General features: G+C 39.5%; 1 protein-coding gene across 1 annotated transcript in view; it reads left to right on the forward strand.

Annotated features, from left to right (window-relative positions):
- The window catches only part of GALNTL6 (polypeptide N-acetylgalactosaminyltransferase like 6), a 433,763-nt gene extending 417,615 nt beyond the window's left edge, over positions 1 to 16,148 (forward strand). Inside the window, exons 10-12 of the mRNA XM_053976466.1 lie at positions 3,395 to 3,511; positions 9,628 to 9,777; positions 15,668 to 16,148. Of these exons, the coding sequence (XP_053832441.1) occupies positions 3,395 to 3,511; positions 9,628 to 9,777; positions 15,668 to 15,835 (435 nt within the window). The 3' untranslated portion in view covers positions 15,836 to 16,148. The remainder of the gene's footprint in view (positions 1 to 3,394; positions 3,512 to 9,627; positions 9,778 to 15,667) is intronic.
- The last annotated feature ends 7,041 nt before the right edge of the window (positions 16,149 to 23,189 follow it).

Consider the following 23,189-nt stretch of genomic DNA (forward strand, 5'->3'; position numbering starts at 1 on the left):
ACACCATCTCCACACTGTTCACAGATGACAATATTGAACATACAATTGTTTTTATATTACTACTCTTTCCCTCTTTCTGCTTTTGGCAGAGAGAGTTTCATGTCATGGTGAGCATGCAGAGCAGCTCCCAGACTCCCTGGGAGTTTGTCTCTCCCACTTTGGCTCACCCCCCCGGCTCCATGAAGGCTGAAGTGTATACTTGGGTGACAGCCTGGCTCCAGTGCAGGTGGGGTGAGGCCGCAGGAGCCAGGACATCAGCTACTACCTCAACAGCAAGTCTTGCAGGAACTCATTTGCCTGGGAAAAGTTGTAGAGATTTAGATTTACCAAAGAATATTGGTCAATAGCTCTAGGAGGCTGTATTCTCTATGCTTCTACATCTCACCTGCTCTCTGTAAGGACTACAGTGCCCATAGTGAGTTACGATGGCATTTCAGGAAGTATGTATAATGACTTACAGATGGCATCCTGTGCTTTTGTCAGAATTTATTTCATTCTGAAACAGCCTTTAATAGCACCACTTACCGTCCTTGTCAGTCCATACATCGAAGTCCTTGGAAGCATGATTTTCCTGTATGCTTATCTGTGTGTACAAATGATGGCATTTAAGGCTGAGCAAAAAAAGTTTTGTATGTAGCAAACAATGCCTTACCTGCATGGCTGATAAAATCTGTCTCCTGTTCATCCCTGGTCTTACAATTGCACAAATAGGAAAGTTGGAAACATGTTAGGATCACTATCTATTTGTTTTCTAGTTGTAACTCATAACCTTAAAAATCCTAAATCCATTGTGCTGTGTGATTGGAGACAAGGCAATTCAAAAGCATATTGGTGTATAAATGAGAAGAAAAAAAACCCTGTGCTTCTGCTTTCCTTCCTTTGTCCATGGAAGCATCTTGTGGGATTTGCAGGCTGTGTGGTGCTGATGCTTGGCAGAATGTTCCCCATGGCTCTGGCTCTGGCATGATGGCTCAGTTCAATTTCTAGCAACTGCCAAGGCCACACAGAAATGCCAGAAAACAAAAGCACAGACTTGACTGAAATGTCTTATTAAAAAAAGGAAGCAAAAAACAAACCATGACCCCTCTGCAGCTGAAAGGATGAAACAAAAAAAGGATGAGCTAACATGTAAGATGCAAAAAAACAGAGTCAAAACTAACTCAAGCAAACCTTTCAGGAGTAGAGGGAAGAGGGGAGGAAATAAAGAATGTGAGACACATTCCAGCAGTGAAAGAACTAAATGTAGCTTCAGCTCAAGCCTTTTCAAGAAATGGACTGAACACGTTTACTGCACAGTCCAAATGACAGAGGCTGGGTTGGAGTGATGCCATTGAGACAAAATTATGAAAGCCTTTTAATGCAATAAGCATTAATTGGATGTGGAGTATATTCACTGTCATTTTAGAATTCTGAATCACATAAATATACCCAATTATTAATGGCAATTGTTAGCAGTTCCATTTTAATTAACTTGCATGATGTAAGAACTGAACTGATGTATCATTTAATTTTATGTTAGACCAGAAATCTTTATCCATACAATGGAAATTTAAGTGCTTGAAAAATGATTGAACATTCTCTAAAAAAATTATACTTGGAGAAGGTATTTCACATGGAACTTTAAAAATAGGACATTAAATTTTATTCCCCTCATTATTCTTTCCTGCCTATTTTGCTGGGTAATATGAAAATGAAAGTTGTTGAGAACTAATTACCTTTCATCTTTTTTATTGTGGGGCTGCCCAGTGCTGGATTTCTGTGTCTGGTTGCATGTATGAAGAGCTAGTGTTTTACCTCATCTTTAGCAACTTTTGTTGTATTGAAAAAAGAAAAAATATCCTAGGACTGGGCTGGTCCAAATTTTTTGTTTTAATGCTTCTCTGAGCTCTGTTGAAGGATCAAAGGTTCCTGGAGGCAGTTGTTCAAACTGATGCTCCCCCATCTTTTGCCCAGTCTGCGATTTTCTAAGCTAAACAAATTCACCTTCTGAAATCTTTCCTGAGAGTTTTTACATTTTACAGTTTTTACATTTTCTCACTATCTGTTGCTTTCCCATCTGTGTAAATCTTTCTTGATCATGGTTAAGAGACTCAATCCCACTCCTGCAGAATGAGAAAAAGAGCAGAGTAGCTCTGGCATGTGTTTTGCATGCACAAGGATTTCCCTTCCTTGCTATGTTTTGTGCAAAGCTGTGAAGTTTTCCATCCTTTGGATGTGTGTGAGGTTTGCAGTGGCAATGTGTACATTTCTCTGGCATATTATGGCAACAGCAGCAACTTCTAAAGTATTTTTCATGAAAAAGCACAAATGACTACTCAATTGTATCTCCATTCTAGAAAGCATCTAGTTTTCTTTCAAAAAAGGATCAAAGTAGCATCCAGAATGTCAAAATATGCACCTGCTTTTATATATTATACATTTAAAATTTGTGCATGTTTCCATGCATTTTGATTACTTAGTTTCTGTTTACCTCATTGAGAGGGTAAGTTTTTTTAAGAAATCCTTTTCATTATGGAGGTGTCTAAAGGATTTTTTAACTATCCCAGCTAAGGAACTCAAGGAGAAATGTGCATGGATTTGCAACACAAAGTTAGGATTTTGCTCTTTTTGGTGGCAGTGGGCAAATCTACTTTTCAACCCAATGTTTCAGAGAAAATTTACCTGTCAGCAGTAGTTCATAACTGGTATGATTGATAGTCACAGATTAATTATTACTCAGTTGCTTCAGCCTCAAGAACAAGATTTTCCTTTTAAGAACAAGTTACACTGCAATGTTTGCAGCAGGCATGCAGGAGGAACCTCCATGGGTAAGCATAGGTTTCAGTACAGATTTGTTAAGTACTTTCTAACAGCCTAAGTTTCAGTGCAGACTTGTTAAGTGCTTTTTAATTTTATGCACTTCAGGGAGTAACGTGTGACCTTATCTACAATGGTGTTATTGTGTCAAAGTAAGAGCATGGATTGGAGCAAGGTATGCCTGAATTTCTAATGCATGCTGACTGCTCCCATGTCTGGTTGAGACTCATACAGAAATCAGTTCCTTCCAATGCTGTTGATCTCTCTTGCTCTCATAGGATGGAAGAAGCAGTCAGACAAGCTTTGAACTTCTCAGACTCTTTTTCTCTTTAGGTTTTTTGCATGAAGGTATTTCATAAGACCTACCTTTCATTTGTTAAGCAGAATATTTCAAACTTTGCTTCTTCTGAAGCTGCTCCTATAAAGAGTAGTTCATTCCAGGACACAGCTCTCTACCCTGTAAAAAGTAAATCTTACCAGTTTTATGTAACTGATAGTCAATCTCAAGTCCTTCAGAGCTAAACTCCTAAAGCCCTGATGCTGAAAGCTCAATTCTGCAGCCCAGTTTATTGTGAAATGTTGCTGCTTGGTTTTGCAGATTCGAAATGTGGCAGCCAACCTGTGTGTGGACAGCAAACATGGAGCCACAGGGACTGAGCTGAGGCTGGACATCTGTGTGAAGGACGGCTCAGAACGAACATGGTCACATGAACAGGTATTTTAGTGGTGGAAAGAGAGAATCAGGATAACATTGTTGCTTCTCTTTCCCAGTTTTTAAACATTTCTGAGAGCTTCTCTTTTTCTTACGGTAAAACAGAAATAATTTAGAAATATAGAAATAATTTTTGAATTATTACTGACCTTAATGGCTTTTATGAAGTACTCCTTAACACAGCTTCAGAAATTCCAACAGCCATCTGGGCTGTCCTCATTTCCAAAAGGAATTGCAATGCCCAGAGAGCTTTTTAGGCCCCATTCTCCCCCACTGTGTCATGAAAACATGTTGGTTTTGGCTGAGTTACCTGAAAACATTTTAACTATAGTACCAGGCCTTTTACAGCTCCAGTCATTGTCTGTTTTTACACGTTTATCTCAATAAGCAGTTATATTTTAAACAAATATGAGGCATAAGTGAGATAAACAGGTAAAAGCAAGCAAAAAAAGCATTTCAAAAGACAAGGAATTATAAAGACTCAAAAAAGGCTTTTATTTAGGTTGCTTACATAGAAAACTATTAGTTCTCAAGAGTATGGAGGAAAAGAGCTCTAATTTTTACTCTTTGTGAGTCCATAGGAAAGGGATCATGACTTACAGGCTGTGGGTCTTGCCAATGTGAGTAAGGAGAATCCAGATGAAAAGCGCAACCTAACCGTTTATTAGTAAATTTAGTGAGCGAGTTCTTTCACAGGAAAAGGTCCCAGATTAGTAAAAGATTTCTAATGCTGAGGAGAAGAATTGACCTGGCAGTCACACAACACTTTGTAAAAACTTGAAAGTTCAGGAGAGAGGAGTTCTGAGAGGTATTAGAAGTGCTGAGGTCAAAAAGGCATGCTCTGAGGATACCGAGAAATGCAGGAGGAGAGCTGCAAGTGAATGAAACCAAGAAGCTGAAGGATTCTATTTAGGTAAATGACAACATGGCCCAAAAAGGAAGTTGCTGAAAGAAGACTTGTTCAGATAGCTATCAAAGATACTGCATGGGGATAGGGTGCCAAAACTAGATAAATAGAATTGTTTTGTTTCTAAAAGACATACAGTAATTCAGGGAGTTAATTGAAAGAAGTTGTATGGTCCAGACTAAACCCATCACAGTGTTCTCTGGCTTTAAAATCTGCACAGCTCCAAACTCTCCTCAGGAAGGGAGGGGGGAATGCTAAGAATGACAGATACAAGAAAAGAAGAAAAAAAAAAAGTTGGATAAGGTGAGATAAGAGAAAAATGCTAGCAGAGAAAAGGGAGACTTGAAATATCCTTTGAAAGAGTAAAGGCTGGAACAAAGGGGAAATGACACGAAGGGAGAAGGATGGTAGGGAGAAATCCATGTTTCAGCGTACTCCAGGCTGCTGCAACCTTTGGGATCAGACTGGATCTAAAGGTCTTGCTTCTGTGCTAAGGACACAAAGTGACTTCATTAGAATCTGTAGGTGAAGCTAGCACGAAGGGAGTTCAACCAGCCAGCTCCTTAGATCCCAGAACCAGAGCTGGGAAGCCTCAAGCATCGACGTGTGTGCCCTGGGTGCTCGACGGGTGCCCCAGGGACAGCACGAATCGTCTCCGCCGGGTTGGCGGGGAACAGCGCATCCTCTCGCATTGCCGCAGAGCGCGGAAAGCTTCCCGGGAGCGGCTCGTCCCTGCGGCGCTGCGGCTGCGGTGCGGCGGGCGGGCGGCAGGGGGCAGCGCGGCCCAGCGGAACGGGCCCGCCGCGGCACCGGCCGGCCGCCCTCGGGGCCAGCGTTCGCCTCGGCCCGCCCCGCTCAGGGCCAGCCCCGCTCAGGCCCAGCCCCCCTCGGGGCCAGCGTTCGCCTCGGCCAGCCCCGCTCAGGGCCAGCGCCCCTCAGGGCCAGCGTTCGCCTCGGCCAGCCCCGCTCAGGGCCAGCCCCGCTCAGGGCCAGCGTTCGCCTCGGCCTGCCCCGCTCAGGGCCAGCGCCCCTCAGGGCCAGCCCTGCGCTGCTGTCACACTCGTCTGTGGGGCCTCAAACCCCGGGCCAACCTCACAGAGCTCCTCTACTTTAGATCTCATGGAATTTGTAGCCTCGATGAGTTCTGCATACACCAGTAGAAACTGGCAGTATTAATGAAAGTATTGAGTATTTTGTTATCATATTTCGAATAGCATGGATTGACGCTGAGGTGGACTTGTAACTTCTGGTATAAATTTACAGATTTCGGTGGCAAGCTTAATGTGACGAGTGCGACAGGCATCAAAGCCAGACAGAGATGATCCTTTGTGCCACTTGATTCATGTCATGTTACCAGGGCAGGACAGTGACAGTCTCAGCCACCACGCCAGGGGCACAGCCCTTTAGCAGACCCCAGGAGAGAAAGATGACCTTCCACCTTAGGGCTGTGTAAGCCCTGCTGGGCAAACAGCAGTCAAAAGGTTTGTGGACCACTTGCAGGCTTTCTGGTAGACAGGAGATGGATGAGAAGTGAAGATGTGTCACTGTCGTTTTGGAAAACTTCCCCAAAATTAAGAACCAGAGGGGAAGAAAGGAGACCAGAGGACATGTCATGGCACTGCATTCTTCCATCTCTGTCTGCCCAAAACTAGCTTTTGGCTTCAGGGGAAACTGAGGCTTTGCTGGACTGATAACCAACAGCAAAGGAAAATGACAAGTATCACTGTCTCTTATCAAGTTCTGCAGCCTTGCCAAGGAATGGGTGGACAGGCACCATCTCTAACATGGCTCAGCAAGTGCCCAGCTCTTTCTTCTCTGCTTGGAGGTACAGTTCAAGGCAGAGCCCAGCTCTGAAATGTAACATTTAATCTTTGGATGGGGGTACACATTGTCCCCTTCAGTGTAATGGCACAGTCAAACACAGTGCCAGCTGACAGACCCCAGCCAGACAGTGAGTAATTGAGCGACATTGCCAGGCTGGAAAGCCTTAATGGCATCAAAAGGGCCTTTGTCCTGTAGACAGTCCCAGGCCAATGGCTCTATCAGGCAATCATTCTTCAGGCCCCGTGCCAATTATAAATGAAGCTGGAAAGCTGTATTTCCCAGTTACTGCATGACAGGGCTCAGCTACATGAAAAGGCAAAGCATGAGGGCTGAAGGGTTTCTTGATTGCAAACACAGAGGATGGGGCTGTGTTTTACAGACTCCGGTATGAGAGAAGGCGAAAGAGGAGAATGAGCAACCACTGAGCCAGGACAGAGGGTTTCTTGGGTCCAGCAGGGAACAGTGAACAGCAACCCCATGTGTTGCAGGTGAAAACAGCCTACTGTTTGTTAATGATGTGTCTGGGAATTTTGTGCAGCCTTGTTTCAGATCAACAAGCAGTCAGAATTGAATGAATTACAAAAAGGGTACAAAAAGGCTCAGCCATTTCTTGTAAAATCTGACACAGTTTGTTCCTAACAAAGGAACAGTGAAATCCAAAGTGACAAGTGGTGGCAAAGCAGAACATTATATACTCTGGGCTCCAGCTAATAACATGTAACATTGTTGGACATTATGCAATAGAGAGATAATATTTATATTGGCCAGATTCAGATTCAACTAAAGGAAAATTGCTGTTTAAAAGAGGAAAGCTTAGAATTATGAGATTGGAAAGATTGTACACCTTCATGTTGTGTCTGTAATTGAAACATCTTAATAATAATTGGATGTATAGAGAAGTATAACATTTTTCTGATTTTTTTTCTCTTCTCTATCTTAGTCCTAAAACTGAGTTCCTGTCCCTAACAAGCTTGGTTTTATAATATCACTAGGGAGAAGACATACTTGTTGATTTAAAAATAAAACTGTTTTTTAAAAATGGGAGGATAAAGAAGGAGGAAAAAGAATCTAAGCTAGTCTAAACATTGAGATCTAGTATTACACAGATCTTCGTTTTCAGTGGAAGGGAATAAAAACCCTCTGCTGTTACCATGTCTTGACTTGCAAAGAGGACACAGCCCTGACAGTCTTCAGAAACCACAGAGGAGCAGAAAAGAGCAAAGGAATAGTTTGGATCAGTATGATCTGATTTAAAGTCTGTCTTGAGCTCTTTCAGGTGTACTGATGCATTCAGTGGGGTAGTAGTCCTCAGGCCATGGTCCAGAGAGCAGCAAGAATTGGTCCCTCAGCTCACAACTCATGCACAGAATGAGAAATTTGGTGAGCCACCCACTGGGGAGGATGAGGCTGGTCCTGAAATAGAATCTCTCTCTGCAGTAGTACTAATGAGAGTGAGAATATCACGGAAGCACTGTTCCACACCATTCCTGTAGGTATTTCTTATTCATCATTTTGAACTCTAGGTTTATTATGTGTCTGTAGAAAGGTAAAGGATAAGAGAAAGAAAATAGCTTTTGTTAGCTTTTCGTTAAAGGAAAATTGTCTTAGGCTTCTCTTTTCCTGAAGAAGCAGCAGTGTAGTTTTTTTCTGTACCAAATCTTACTTCTGTCTTTGCTTGTGAAATGATAAGTTATTGTAGGGAGTCCATGATGATGCTTCAAAGAAACATGAAGAAAAGTGAAAAAAGATTTAATCTTTTGAAAAGCAGAAATTGCTTTGAAAATGAGATTAAAGCTGTCCACTGCATTTTACTGCAGTTAAATGTAAAATGCATTCTGGGAGATGGAAGAAATAAGCAGGACACAGAGACAGACTAAGAAAACACTTTCTTAGAAAACCTATAATGCAGATATAAATAGAGAGTAACAGCAGCTAACAGAGCGAACAAGGGCTTACAGTAAGAAACAGAAAAAAAAAGGGTAAATATTCTGATATATGCTTGTATTTAGGGCCTACAAGCCAAGAGAGACAGTAAGACCTTTCAAATGTGGTATTCAGAGGATGGTATAGCATTGAAGATGCAGTATTTTTGAGAGGTGTTTCTTTTAGGAAAACTATGGAAAGAAGATCACTATAGCAATGAAGAAGTTAAAACCTGGGAACCACTACAGAATTGTTCAGGATTAGACCCACATGATATTTATTAAGCTTCAGTTTATAGCTGGTTCTATTAGGGAATGTACACACTGGAGGAGCAGGGTGCTAGATAAGGGCCAAAAGGAAGCTGAGATGAGGTGTTGGAGAGAGTCTGAATTCAGTATGGGGAGCTGAACTCAGTATGGGGAGCTAAGTCTCTGGATAACAAGCCTGTGTGCATTTGCACATGAACCATCTCAGCTGAACAGTTTCTACTAGCAAAGTTTGCTCATTTAAAGAGAGCTTCACTTTCTCAGTGTTAGTGTCTTTTTTTTTCCTATGGCAAATCAAAAGTCATGCAGAAAGCTGAAGAATAGCACTCACTCAAAAATAGAAAAAAAAAAAAAAGTAAGAAAATAATATAACCTCACAGCTCTTGACAGAGCTTCTAGGTAGTAATTTACAGCCTGCAACCTCTTTTCTGCAAGGATTGGTCCATGGAAAGGAAAATGCACTCCACGTCTTTAAATTTGATGCTGTCAGAACTGTCACCTTCATCTGATGATTGAAAGACTGCAGTGTCACAGCATCACTTCAGACAGCTGGTGTCTAATTGAGAAGGATTCCTCTATTAACTGTGACCCTCCATGACTCCTCTCAGGCAGTGAGAAAAAGGGCTTTGACAAGCTGCCTGTAGCTCACAGGTTTCAAAGTAGAAAGATGAAGATCATTTAACATGTGTTGTTTGGGGGAAAAAGAGAGTTGAGAGAGGCGATGGTAACAGTGTCTCTTATAAACAGAAGGAAACTGCTCATTAAACATAGGAAAGAGGCTGTCATGGGAAAATCTCTCTGGGCAGCTTGTTCAGACCCAAATGAGAGCTAAAGGAACATCACTGGCAGCAGCTTCCTGTGTCCTAGGGAGCTGAAATATTAGTGCATAGAGGTGCTGCTTTAACTGGGGTAACTAAAGACTTCAATGCAGCATATCCCCTGTTCTCTCTGCAGTACTGTGTCACTAGAGATTTTTTCCTTCCCTGACGTTGGGATTGTGCCTTCCTGGGGTATATTCTACATGGCCACTGATGCACTTTAATTAAGGCAGTTGGCATCACTGAATCGTACACAAGCAGGACCTCATTTAACCAGCATCTGGGGTGTGCAAAAAGGGAATCCTGCATTAAGCTTTTGTGTGTTATTTTAAACATTTTTCACTAATAATATATGATTGTATTGCCTGATTGTTTTCACAGCTCTTCACCTTTGGTTGGAGAGAAGACATCCGCCCCGGGGAGCCACTTCACACCAGGAAGTTCTGTTTCGACGCCATCTCACACAGTAGCCCTGTCACACTGTATGACTGTCACGGGATGAAGGGAAACCAGCACTGGAGCTATAGGAAGGTCAGAGTCACTGTGGGGCATCTCAGAGGTTCAGACCGTCTTGAGCCTATATTCAGTTTAGCACAGGCTTGTGCTTTCCTGTGAAAGCAGTTCTGTTTTAAAATCCACCACATCCTATTCCAATTTAATTTTGTGGTAATCTCTGTAAATGTGTTCCTTTTTGAGCATTCAGATATTTAGGTCAAATTTAAATGAAAATGGATCTGATCCAGCTCAGAGGGTGTCTGTATTGGATCTGTTCCCTGAAAGGTGTTTTACCATTCTGGCGCTTCAAGATGCTTGTGTCATTTTAACAGAGGCACTGTTGGAAATATTTTCATCCAATGTGACAGCAGCAAGACATGCTGCTCATGAGTTAAATGTACTTTACTACATTTTAAAGATTATAAGTGGCAGAAAAATCTCCCTCAAAAAACCAAAACAAACAAACAAACAAACCCAACAAAAACAAAAACCCACCCAACATTAAAAGCACTGCTGTAAGCCCAAAGGAGGCAGGAGTTCATAAACTAAAGATAAGCAGCTTAGACACTACTTTGATCTGCTGAACTTCAGCCCATTTTTATAAATCACTGAAAACAGGAGGTCAAGCTAGAAAATGTCAGAGCTTCAGTTAGGGTAAAAAGTCCTGGTAATGCTACTGATTTGTTGTTGCTGTTGTTGTTGTTAAAGTTTTTTAATAGTTTATCAGCAAGTTGTCTTGATTAAAGATTTCACTAATAATCTATGTATTCCATTCAGGATAAGGATTTCTCTGAAGCGCCGAGGATTTCTCTCACACGTGCTTCAGTTTTCTTTGACCATTGTGCCTTGCCGTTCACCTTATTTAAGCTGAGGCCAAAGTACTAGGAATTGGTCTTTGCCAGATAAACCTCAATACTGTTTTCTAGTTTAAATATATATATATTACAAAACTAATTCAGAACTGTTAAAAATAGGTTTCTCCTGATGCTTTTTTTCTGAGTGCCTACTTACTAGCTTGTGCCATTTTACCTTATTTATGTTGCAAATCGAGGTCCATCATAAGATTTTCCAGAAATGTAATCTCTTTGAAGCTGAGGTATTACTTGTAAGAAAGCTAGAATGTATGGGGCAGATATTTAGAGGATATAAATTGTGGTGGTTGTATTCCTGCCTATCTGACTTTATAATGCCGTAATAATCCCTTCTTGCTTCAAAACCCTACCGATTTATCTTTTTGCCTATCCAAGCTGCAAATCAAAAAGCTTTCATATTCTTAGCACTTCATTGTTGCTTAATATAGCCAGTTCATAAGACAAAATGCAGGTCTGGAGCTACACTCTGTAAGGCTCATCACCTTTAATGAGGACAGAATAAAGCAGGTACCAAAAAAACATGACATTTGGAAAAAATACACAGCGTAAGTTTTATTAAATTCTCTGCACAGCTTCATTTTTAATTTCCACAAGGCTGACAGGGCTCGTATAAAAATTCTCAATGCAAGACAGGCATTTCCATCTCAGCAAGAAACACCACAAAGTTTTGTTATGATGGAAGTACTGACACATTCTTAACCGTAATCCCAACCTGACAGCAAGCCAGTCAATTTGCGTAAACCTTCAAGTTAAGAAACTGCATTGGAATAATAGAACTAGATATAAATGGTTTTCTTTAAGCTTAGTTTTAGTTTGCTACACAGTAAGTGTTTTTTTAATATTCCCTATAATCTGTTTCCTCAGATAAAGCACAGATTTATATTAGAGATTTCTGGTAGTACAGCTACACCTCAAAAAACCTTATATGTGATATAATCCTTTTCCAGCTTTGAAAGCATCTTGGCAATAGAAATTTTAGTGTTTTCACCCCTCCAAAACAAAAACTCATCTGTGCTAGAGCCTTTTACCTAGGGAATGGTATGCTACTGAATCTACACCCTAAGTAAATAAGAATAATAATGTGGTTAAGAAAGAAGTGTTTCCTTTTAAAAAACAGAGAGCAGGTCAGGCACTCTCTTCTGTTCTCTGCACCACTTACAGACATTCTAGATTCCTAATGGCCATGTATCCATCCTGCCAAAAATACTTCTCATGCTTTAGGAGAAATGACTTTGCTTGTCAATGTCTTCTAAGATGCTTAATATGAAGCATTTCTTATCATGCTCTCATATTATTCCTATAAAACTAGAAGATAAGAGGCTGTTATTAATTTAAAGATGAGTCTCTTCTCATGATCATTTGCATCTTGAGCCACTGATAAAAACTTACGGCTGTGAAGTGATTACAAAGTGCTGCAAATGCAATTTGAAGCCAGGCACTATTTTCAGATTCTATATTCTTATAGCATAGAAATCGTAACAACCTGGTTTTGGATCCTGGCAAGTAAAAACAGCTTAAATATTTTAGTGGCAAGTAGAATACATTAATATTTTACTTTGGGTAAGGAATGCTCTTCTGGAAAAAATCTACAGCCTATCCCCATTACATGCACTTTGCTTCTCATTGCAGTGCAGTCTCAGAGCGTGCAAACTACATTCTTTTCAGATGAATGAAGCCAAAACTACCACTAATAAACATGTGTCAAAAAACTGTTCTTATTCCCATACTCCTTAAACTACATCTGGGCAGCTATTTCAAAGTCTCATAAGTCTGCAGTATTAAGTAATCAATTTTCTTAGGACCAATCTGAAATACTGGTCTACAGCCAAGTATACCTTTGAGAAAACCCTGTAAGAAGCAATGGAGCAGAATAAATCCAAGCAGTATTGCAAACATTGCTGTGGGTTGTAAATAGAAGAATGTGAGTAATGCCAGGACTAAAAATATTGGCACCATATTGGAGCAATGTAAGACATTAGATAGATATGTGTAAATAACCTGTAATTATTAGATATTTGGGAGAATGGCTTTAGCTTCTCAAGCTAAAGCCATTTCTTTGACTCTCTTTGGTATTCCTAAGCATGCCAGAGCCAAAGATGAGAGCAGTGCCTACAAATTTCTGTTCCTCATTGTGAAGGAATACGCCTCTGGTTTTCAACATAGCATCATTCAGGGCTGACAGGTAGTGCTCTGATTCTGGTAAAGTATGATTCAGTTTATGTGCCACAGGCCCACTACTGCTATTTGTAGAGCAGAAGTATCCAAGAGAGGGCTGATTTAGTAGATCTCTAAAAAGAAACAATTGTGCAAAATCAATTTCATTATATGGTAATTCTACCCTGAGCCTAGTGATTATGATAGATGCTAGACTGACAGCATCAAAAACTGTGCCCAGAAGACAGGGGTTTGCTCATACTCTCCTGACAGCTGCAGGGACAAACTGTAAGAGTCGGTTACTCGTCACACAGGAGGTGTGTAGATTATTCCCTCAGACAAACAAAAACATGTCATAGTGATAGTGGCTTTTATCATATGGGCTTCAGTCCTGCTGAAACTGTACTGGAGCTACCAACTGATTTCAGATAAACTACCACAGCCACCAGCTGCTAATGATTTCCAGTTGCTCTTGACTTTAGCCATAGTTGCAGCAGTGTCCTATAAGAAATGAAAGGCTCTGTGAGTTATTACCAGCCCCCCATAACTGTCGAGACCAATTATCGTATGGAGGAGTTTCTCCTTCTGCAAATAATCTTCAGACTTGCCTTCATTCCGAAGGAAAAAAAAATATTCTGCTGTTTTCAGATGTTAGAAATGCCTCCACAAGAGTGCTTGTGGTTTCTCAATATTGGTGTAAAGAGGAATGTATGTATTTGTCTTGTAAATTTCTTCTCTGGGATGCATGGAACTGTTACCCCTGAACCTCTTACTCCTGAACCTGTTTCCACTGAAATCCAGTGGAAGATAAGACCACTGGGCTTTGACCTTAAATCAGCATAAGCTTGAGATGATAAATTTAACAGGCCTTTATATATAGCTAAGTCAGCCAGAAGTTTTTCCAAAGCGGTAACTCTGTCCCTATTCTTAAAAGACACTCTTCTTTCCTAATAAACAGGCTTTCTAAATAAAAGCAGCAATAATGCTTCACTCAAAAATTGCCTGCCTGTGATATTTCTGTAAGAAAGACTGCCAGCTTTCAAAAGGCTGGAGTGTTTTTCATAGCAAGCTTTTTGTACTGAAGCTGTTTCCTTTCTTCTTGTACCAGCTATCTTATTAAAGCTTCTAGCATTACATCTTTGACTTCGTAATATCTTGGCTGGTCCTCATGCCCAGCTATACTGCAAGAAAAAATATATGCCCCCTTCCTTCTAGGTCCCACATCCAGCAGGGTGGCCATGGCACAGTCACTGTGTCCTGATTTCGGACAGTGCCACTCCATCAAGCTCTTATTAGTACAGGAGGAGCTGGCTAGGTGCAGATGGGTGCCTGCACCACCCCATATGGTGCCTGGCAGTTCTTACAGGCCCACCTCATCCTAGCAGGGACACAGTAGTCTTTTGTACACAGTACAGTTACCCCCTTCTTGGCGAGCTCAAGTATCATACCTGCTGTCCTTGTAGAACAAACTACTCATTTGGTTTGGTCCCATCAGCTTTGATGGCATCCCTCTGAATTTCAGTCTGGGGGGGGTGTGTATTCATCCACTGCTTTTGGGGAAAGACCAGTGCTGAAAGTAAAACAGTGTGAAAGGTAGGTGTAACACCATCCCACTCAGCCAGAGCACAAGGTACTTTGGACTTGGTTCCTTATTGCATGTATTAATTTTAAAAAGAGGCATTGTACTTTACCATTTTTTCACAAACTACAAGTCCATTAATTTAATCTTTCCTAAATTTAAAAAAACCCTAATTTTTCAAAGTGGTTTTAAATAGCTTCTGTTTCTGTTTGTTGTCGTATTTTTTTTTTTTTTTAATGTGGGGTATTTTTAAAGAGAAGTTTCTATGATTCTTGCTCAGCACCCAGAGTACTTGTGTGAGTTTTTAATCAATTGCAATTTGAGAAGTAGATTTTTTTTCCCTCTCACAAACTGGGCAAGCAGACACATCCTGGATTAGTATTAAAATACTGTCAGGGCAAACATTGGTATGGAGGAGAAAAGCCTGAATGTGGTTTACCAATAGTAATCTGAAATTTATTTCAACAGATGCAGTATAGTCCCTGGAAACTTTCAAACCATCTAATGACTCCCACATCTGCCTTTCTCAAAACACTTGCCTACATCAACTAAGTATATTGAAACTACCCAACTCACCACCTACTCAACTGACTGCTTTCACAAAGATTTGCATCAGGTTACTTACTATTCACTCCAGTTTTGTGAAGTAAAATTAATAAAACTAATCATCATAAATATGCTTTTTAAAGCAACTTAATCCATGCTTACCCCCACAAAATCTCCATATGGAGCTAAATCAGTGTTAGGATTTCCATCTTATTAGGAGAGAGAGCATATTTCAGTGGCTGGTCTTAGCAAGGCCACAGGCATTGAATGGGATGAGAACATCAATCCTGTGTCCATCTGTCCACCACTTCAGTTAATAATTCATTTTTAACATCTTCACCAAGTTGAAGATTTTACAGCTCCCCCTGCCAAGAAACACAGCACTGTCAAGAGAAAGATTTCTCTAAAAAATCCAAACAAATCCATTTTTCAGGTTCAGACATTTAAATGGGCTCCAAGCAAATACATGGTATGCAAAGATATTAAAAGACATTCTGTTTTTTCATTATATTATGTGGTTGTTAGTCAAAGACCAGATGATATCTCCCTCTTTCTCGAATCCCCACTTTCATAAAGGATAATAGCCCAAGGGAAGAAAATACTCCATTCTCTACAGCTTTGTAATAATAGCTGTTGTTATTACAGAAGGTTAGTGCACAGAGACCACAAAATCATTTCAAACAGGGCTGGTTTAATCCATGTTCTGTAAAATTGGGACACTTCCAATGATCTGGCATTTGCTACTTAATTCTATTTTTTTTTTTCATTCCTGTAGGACAAAACTTTGTTCCATCCGGTAAGCAGCAGCTGCATAGATTGCAACCCAGCTGAGAAGAAGATTTTCATGAACAGATGTGATCCTTTATCTGAAACTCAACAGTGGATTTTTGAACATATTAATATGACTGTTTTAGAAAAATTTAACAGCAAGGCCAGTTCCTAGAAGGAAACTAAAAAGTTGACCACACATATTTATGTACAGACTGCAGACTACATTTTCGCCAGCATCTGGGTCAAAGGAGTCAGGAATTAAATTTCCTAGATCCAGGAAATCTGTTCTGAGGATTAAGAAAATGCCACAGCAAGAGCCAGCAGGCTGTCCTTGTGGATATACAGTATCTGGAGAACTTGGCCAAGAGCCTCACCGGATGCTGCTGAGAACTTCAGGCTGAAAATTCCCTTGCTGGTCAAGGGAAAAACTTTGTTTAAAAACTGTTTAAAAGTACTCCAAGTTAATAAAGTAAAACAAAACTCTAGAGTTTCTCAGGTCAAATCCTGCTGTAGTGAGTAGCTCAGAACAGACGCTATGATTTGGGATGGGTTTATGGTGTGCATGACGCCTACAGGAACCTGAAGAAATCCCAGGTTTTAGAATTAAACATGCTGGTAGAAGAATAATGATGTCCTAGCACTCCCTAGACAAGATATATGCTCTGTTGACATTCTTTTAATAAAAGGTTGGGTTAAACAGGTTTAACCCTCAGAACTGCTGCAATTAATTTTAAATACCTCCCTTTTACATTCCATTCATTACCAAAATAGGAATGGTCAAAATCTTAGGGTCTAGAATTACACTGTAGTGAAGCATGAAATGAACTGTATGGTTTTTCCCTCACATTTTTCCCCCTTCAGGAAAAATAAAGCAAAGCAATCAAATTTCTATATATGATATATTTAGCAATTATGATTCAAATCCCATTCTCACACACGGTGAGATTTTTTTTTTAGTGAAAAATATAACAGCGGCAGCTGCAGCATAATGGAAGGCTTGTGGTCTATCTGTCTTTTTTAAAGGTAGAATCTTTACCAACATATAAATTAAATTGAAAATAGGCTGGGGAAAAAAATCAGGAGGAGAGTGAGAAATAATTGCATACTGCATGCTGAACTAGGTTAGTCAAATTAATACTGGTATGCTGCCATCACCTAAAAGCATGTTGACTCCCTGCAGTGCAGCTTAAAAGATCTTGCAGCACTCTTGACACAGAGGAGTGGAGAAAAAATAGACAGGAAATCAGTTGGGTAGTTTCGGAGTTTTTGAAATCTTTGATGGAAATAATGTGAACTTTCCACAGTGAGCAAGTGAATGGTATTGTAGATGTCATGAGGGAGGAAACAAGAAGTGCAAGCAAGTCACATATTACAATATTTTGGTATTTTAGGCACAGGCACCATTCAGGGTAACACAGACTTCCATCACACTGACGGGTCCCTCAGACCTATCAAGCTGTTGGAGAGAGTGGTCTCTAAAACATTTTAGGAAGGGTGTCTATGGTTCTTCTAAGTTCATACTGATGTGTGGAATGTGACTGATAACTTTGAGACTGTTCAAGGTAAGAGTGAGTATAAATTTATATCAAGTAAATATGTGGCTTTTGCTTAAAAGATGAATTTACAGATGAAAACACCATAAATGCAGACAGATCACATCCTCTGTGCTGTAACTCCTTTCAGGTTCCAAAAATAACATTTGTAATTAAGTTGTGTATTTAGATTGCTGACGAGGTGGCTGACTAACCAAAATACTGATGTGCAATCTACCCTGTTTTAAGGGAGTGCAGTGACTGTGTTTTGTTTATTTTTCCTTAAGCTGTTTATGCACAAAGAGTATTGATTGCATCCAGAGGATGGTTCTAGTACCAGTGTGCTATTTTATGGCAGCATCTTGTAGTTGCAGGTCATATGAAAGTTTTAGGAGGGGAATGAGGTCCTGTAGCATTCAGGATGTGTGCACTGGGAAATTGTGAAATTTCCAATATATTAAGCAATTGCTGCAAGTTATTGAAGAGATCTTTCAAGTAATTTAAAGGGATGTGTTCACAGAGTTGTCATTTTATGATTTTAAAATAAGTGAGCTTGTTTAGGTATTGTTTAAATTTAATTTGAAGATATGGTTTGCTCAGGAACAGAAGAAGTAAGGTTCTGGTATGAGGATACTTCAGGTTTGTTTAGCTGTCAGTACACAGAACCAGCCTAGCCTCTGCAAACTCTCAGCTTTCCCAGACGCAGCATCATTTATTTGCAGCCTTATCATGAGGAAAATGGGTTTGGGAAAAGAAGAAAATGGCTGCCTCAAATATAAATGCAACCCCCAAGCTGCTGATTGTAACTGGCCCCAAACTGTCAGTCCTGGAAGCAACACTGTATGCCCAAAATAGAGAGGCAAAGGAGGATTGCTAAACCAGAACAGATTGGTAGGGTTATATCGTTCAGTGTCTGACTGCATCTCAATGGTCTGATTTTGAGATGTCTGATGGGAATAGGCTGCTCTTAGGGCAAAGAAAATCTATGCCTTTTACAGCCCTTGTTGAGTCATATTGCACAGCACCTTACACTGACAAAGGAAGCCTTCCACTTACTTGTAGCTGATCACAAATTGTAAGCTCTAGCAGTCTTTGTCAGAAAGCAATCCATATGAATGCTAGTCAGATGTTGTGGGGAAAGAGAACAGTCCTTACACAGGACTCCTCCAACAAAAGTTTTATTAATAATAAATGATCATCGCTACCTTTCAGTTCAAGTCTGTCTTGGGTGTTCTCCAAAGGTTTCCACTGATAAGAGTATTTCATTACTAATTTACCATTCAGAATTTCTTTAATTCTTCCTGCAACTATATATTTTCCAGCAAATAAACCTATGAACAATTTGATAGGTTGAAGAGATGTATCTTCCTCTGATATTTCTCCAGGAGCATTTAACTTTGACACATTTTTTCAAAAGACTATAAAATTTCTTCACAATTTTTTTTTTAATACCAAGTCGTTCTGAACATATTTTAATTGTAGTGCACACGTACAATTAAGTAATGTGGGCTCATCATTTCAGTGGAGCTATACTGATTTCTCCAACTAATGACTTGCTTCCGTTTTTTTTTTTCAATTTATAATTTAATGGCTTTAATCAAGATGTTTGAAAAGAAGATCTTTGTATCTTTAAGAGTTCGTCACCATCTACCCTAAATATTTTCCATTTAAGGTTAACTGGCCTTTTCTTTTGCGGCCAACAAACCACTATAACTGAAGAGAGCAACTGGAAAAACTGAAATAAACTCCAAGTGCAACTAAAACTCTAAAATAGCATATCTTTTCCTGCATATATTCCAGAACCTAAGCTAAACAGAGGCCTTGGGGGACAGGGCTCAAAGGAGAGAGGAGGAGCTGGGAAACAAAGCCTTTCATGTGTGGGAGAGTAGCCTTGTTGCAGAGGCATGACAAGATTTCACTTTCACTGGCCACAGTCTTATTTCAGAAAAAGAGAGATTGCTTTAGAACAAATGTTTCTGCAGCAATATGGATATTTTAATGATATAATGCGTTATTCCTGAGTGTAATCCATTTATGAATAAATGGTCTCTAGCTGCTGAACTAAGTCTGCCTCATGATAAAGATAGACTAAGCTTGAAAGGAAGCTAACAAGCACTTAACAACCTTTGATTACTGGCAATTTACCAGGCATCAATGTCTCCAGTGACCTTAGTGAAATCTTATACCACATAGAAGAAACATATATAAATAGCTTGACCAAAATGATTAGATAGGTGGCACTTCTGCAGGAGTGGATGTTACCTTTTTTTTAAAAAAATAGTCATAATCACAATTCATTTGCATTTTTACTGATAACTTCTGCAAGGGACTGAGTGAGGGAGACTCTTTTAGCCTACCTGGATGGACTGGAGATGGAGCATTTTAGGAAGGCAGTACTGGCAAGCTTTCAGTGTAGCTGACACCACGGGTGCATCCATTTGCTATTTAAAGAGCATTTGTAATGCTGATAACCCAGTGCATTTCAAGAGAACACAGCATATATGTTAAAAAACAGGAATATGATAATGGTTTTGTTTTTCTTTTTTAATCCATCAAGATTGTTAGGGAAATAATTTCAAAGCCCTTGAAAACAACACAAGGTGATCAGGAGTAACAAGGTGATCAGGAGTTTTATAGCTAGTACTAGTATTATAATGTTCATTTATTCCTTTTTTTAACCCCCTCCCAAATATGTTCCATATTCTCTTAAAAAAAGCACAAGGATCCAAGAGTGCTTTTACATAACATTTTTAGGATCTTGCCCTTTCTGAAAGTTTTGAAAAGCCTTTAAAAATTAGGAAATGTAAACCAAAAGGTAACATAAAAACCCAAAGAAAAATACCAATTATGTCTAGTGTACCAAGAGACTTTGCTAAATGTTTGCTAAAATAGTATCTTTCGACTGGAAAATTTTAGATGAATAAGTAATAGAGTTATTAAATCTTTAGTGTGTACTGCTTTCTATTTAAGATTTTTAATTTTAAAAATGTAGTTAATTTGTGTGGTTAGTTGCTGACAGGCTTTTTTTAACCACATGTAATACACAAATCTGTTCTTACATCTCCTGAAATATTTCTCTCCTCTTTCCTTGTTATAATTCTGAAGATTTAAGATTCAGCAGATTTAAGAAAATCTGAACATATGAAAAAATCTCTAAAAGGTAAAATCTCTAAAATCTCTAAAAGGTAAGAAACATATGTAAAAAAATAATGAGAAAGTTTAGCTAGAGAAATTCAGAGAAATGCATCACATTTCCAAAGCTTCAGCAGCATTCAGAAAACACATTTGCTCTGTGAAGTGGTTTTTTGTTCTTTCAGTGTGTCATTAATATCAGTGGTATTACTCCTGAAGGACTTCTATTACTCCACAGGACTTCTGAACCTAGTGTTACTGCATTTGGACAGCATGGTGCCAGAGAAGAAAAAATCTAGGAAGAGCTTCTGAAAAAATTTAATTCAAACATTGCAATCTGGCATACCTTAAGATTTTCCTTGTTTCTAAGGTTTCTATTATCTTAGTATTTTTTTTTTTTTCTTTTTTACAGGACCTGGCAGTGCAGTAGGTTGTTCAGTGGGCCTTAAGGAAACAATGCAAACAAATAGGGGAGCAAACAGGACACGGGTTAAAACAATAATAAATTGTGGTTACCTAAAGGTGTGTTTACCACAGCACTGTCCAGTAGCTTAATTATACACAAAGAGAAATTTGTGGATTTTGTGCAGCCACTTTGGTTGGTGCTTCAGAGAATAGATGAATGAGAAGGAGCCTTGCAAAGTGGGCCAGCAGACAAGCTTGTACTCAGTAAAAGATGTAGGAAAAATCAGAATGATCCATTTCAGAGAAGCAGATGACTAAGACATTGAGATATATATATAATGGACAGTGTACAGAATGAGGGGAGCTGCAGTGAGGCAAGTCTGGTGAGTGGTACTATCTTAAAGATACTAAGACATAGGAAAGGAAAACTTGGTCCTCATTAACCTTAGTCCTCATTAATCTTAACAGGATCCCTAACACTGTGAAAGTAGTAGTTGATTCAATTAAGTTAATCCTTGATCTCCCCACTAAATGACTCAACCTGGAAGAAACCACAGTCCAAGCAAATTTCTTCTGATCACTCTGGAGCATCTAATCAGCAAAAGATAGCACTAGACACAGTTTAGTCAAAAACCCCAACTGGCACCAGAACTAAAACAATATTATCGACCCAAAAGATCTGTAGGCCTCTGGCATCCCTCTGTGAAAAAAAGATTTCACTTGCCTAAAGGAGTGATTGATGGTAATGATCCTAGATTAAGAAGATCAAGAATTGTGAGCTTTCAAGGAGGTGAAAGGCCAAATTGTGAGATTAGGAGATGGCAGTTTAATTGAGATAGGAAGGAGGAAATAAGTGGTAAAAGGGGAAAAAGTAGGAATCAGGTTTAATTCCATATGTGAAGGAAGTGTGACCTACAAGGGTCAGCCACTGATAGTTTTGGATACCTCTTCATAGTAGGGCTTGCATTTTTATTTCCATCACAAATATTTGGGAACTGAGAGGTAATCAAGCCCTTTTGCAAGGACCTAAAGTTAGAATAAGGAGAACTGCCTAATGTGAGATGTATTGATTTTGAAATACATGATCACAACAGAGAAAAGGTTTGGTGGACCCTGAGTTTGTTTTGAGTTTTCCACTAAAGGTATATGTGTGTGTTCCTGAGGCTACTTTTTAGATAGTATGTAAAAGCAGAATATTATGGTCCACTTTTTTACCTCAGTTTAATATTTCTCTCTATCTCAGACTTTTTTGAAAGGAGAAAAGTGTTTAACTAAATTTTCCTAGGAAATGTCAACTTGGATCAGTGTAAAGTAGCTCTGCCTACTCCCTATGTGGATCAAGACAACAAGTGTTTCTCTTCAGATATCGCATACAGCTCTTAAAAAAAAAGAACATTGGACCTCTGCCTTCATGGCTTCTTGCAGCATTCACCTCTTTTATGCATTTCAGTTATTTTATGGATTTTTTTTTTCTATTTTGTGTTTCTTCCCTTCTGCTGACTCGCTATCTGCCAGAATCCTGGTCCTCTTTCTTCCTACCTTTCCGGTCTGTGCCAAAGGTGTTTCTGGTGTTGCAGATCCCTTCAAGATAAGAGTGACTAAAGCTGCTTTGATCTTGACTTGGCAGAGCCTCAAGCCCTTCTGCCTCGGGGTACCTGGCTTCTAGCAGAGGGATGGGGAAGAGAAAGGCACCTGAGAAAGGCACGACAGAAGTTCTGTCGTTATGGGCCAGTCTCACTACAGATTTTGTCCTTGAAGAGTTATAGCTCATAGACAAACATCTTTGAAGGAAAAGATATTGCATTGGTGATCTACTTTCTCATCCATTTTCAAAATTCAGTGCTGCCCAGAGAGGAGAGTATGTAAGAGCAGGAAGCATCTTATTCAGTGGATATACTTTATACAAATATTTAGAAGCAGCTGAACTTCTTGACTTCAAGGTTTTAACCTTTGATTATCCCTATTGAGCTAATTTAGATACAAGAAACTGAGTAGAATTATTTTTAAAAGTGGGGTTTTTTATAAGCCGCCAAGGGGTTATAACAACTTTAAGTGAAGGCATTATTCCAAATCTGAAGTGGATGTGTAATCTGTGATGAGTGCCTGATACAGGTTAAACTCTAGTCAAGCTGCAGAAAGTCAGAGGGGCTTTATTTATAAAAAGAGAGAGATTGTCCAATGTGCAGCAGCCCTTTGCTTACAGATGTACAGGGCTCTAGTTTATTCCCCAGCATGTCAGGAAAATCAATATCTATAATGATTCCCATTATCAAAGCAACAATTGCAGAGATGGCAGTAAAACATCACCTTTTCCTTCCTACTAGAAGAGAATCCTTTCACTGGTTTCCTGTATATCTTTATGCACCACCACAGCTTATTTGCAACAGGAACATATGGATTAAAGTTATACCCTGTCCTTTCATTAAACAAGTTCCTAGAAAACCACAGTACAAGTGT

The sequence above is a fragment of the Vidua macroura genome, chromosome 4, assembly GCF_024509145.1.
Source record: "Vidua macroura isolate BioBank_ID:100142 chromosome 4, ASM2450914v1, whole genome shotgun sequence".
Classification (NCBI taxonomy): domain Eukaryota; kingdom Metazoa; phylum Chordata; class Aves; order Passeriformes; family Viduidae; genus Vidua; species Vidua macroura.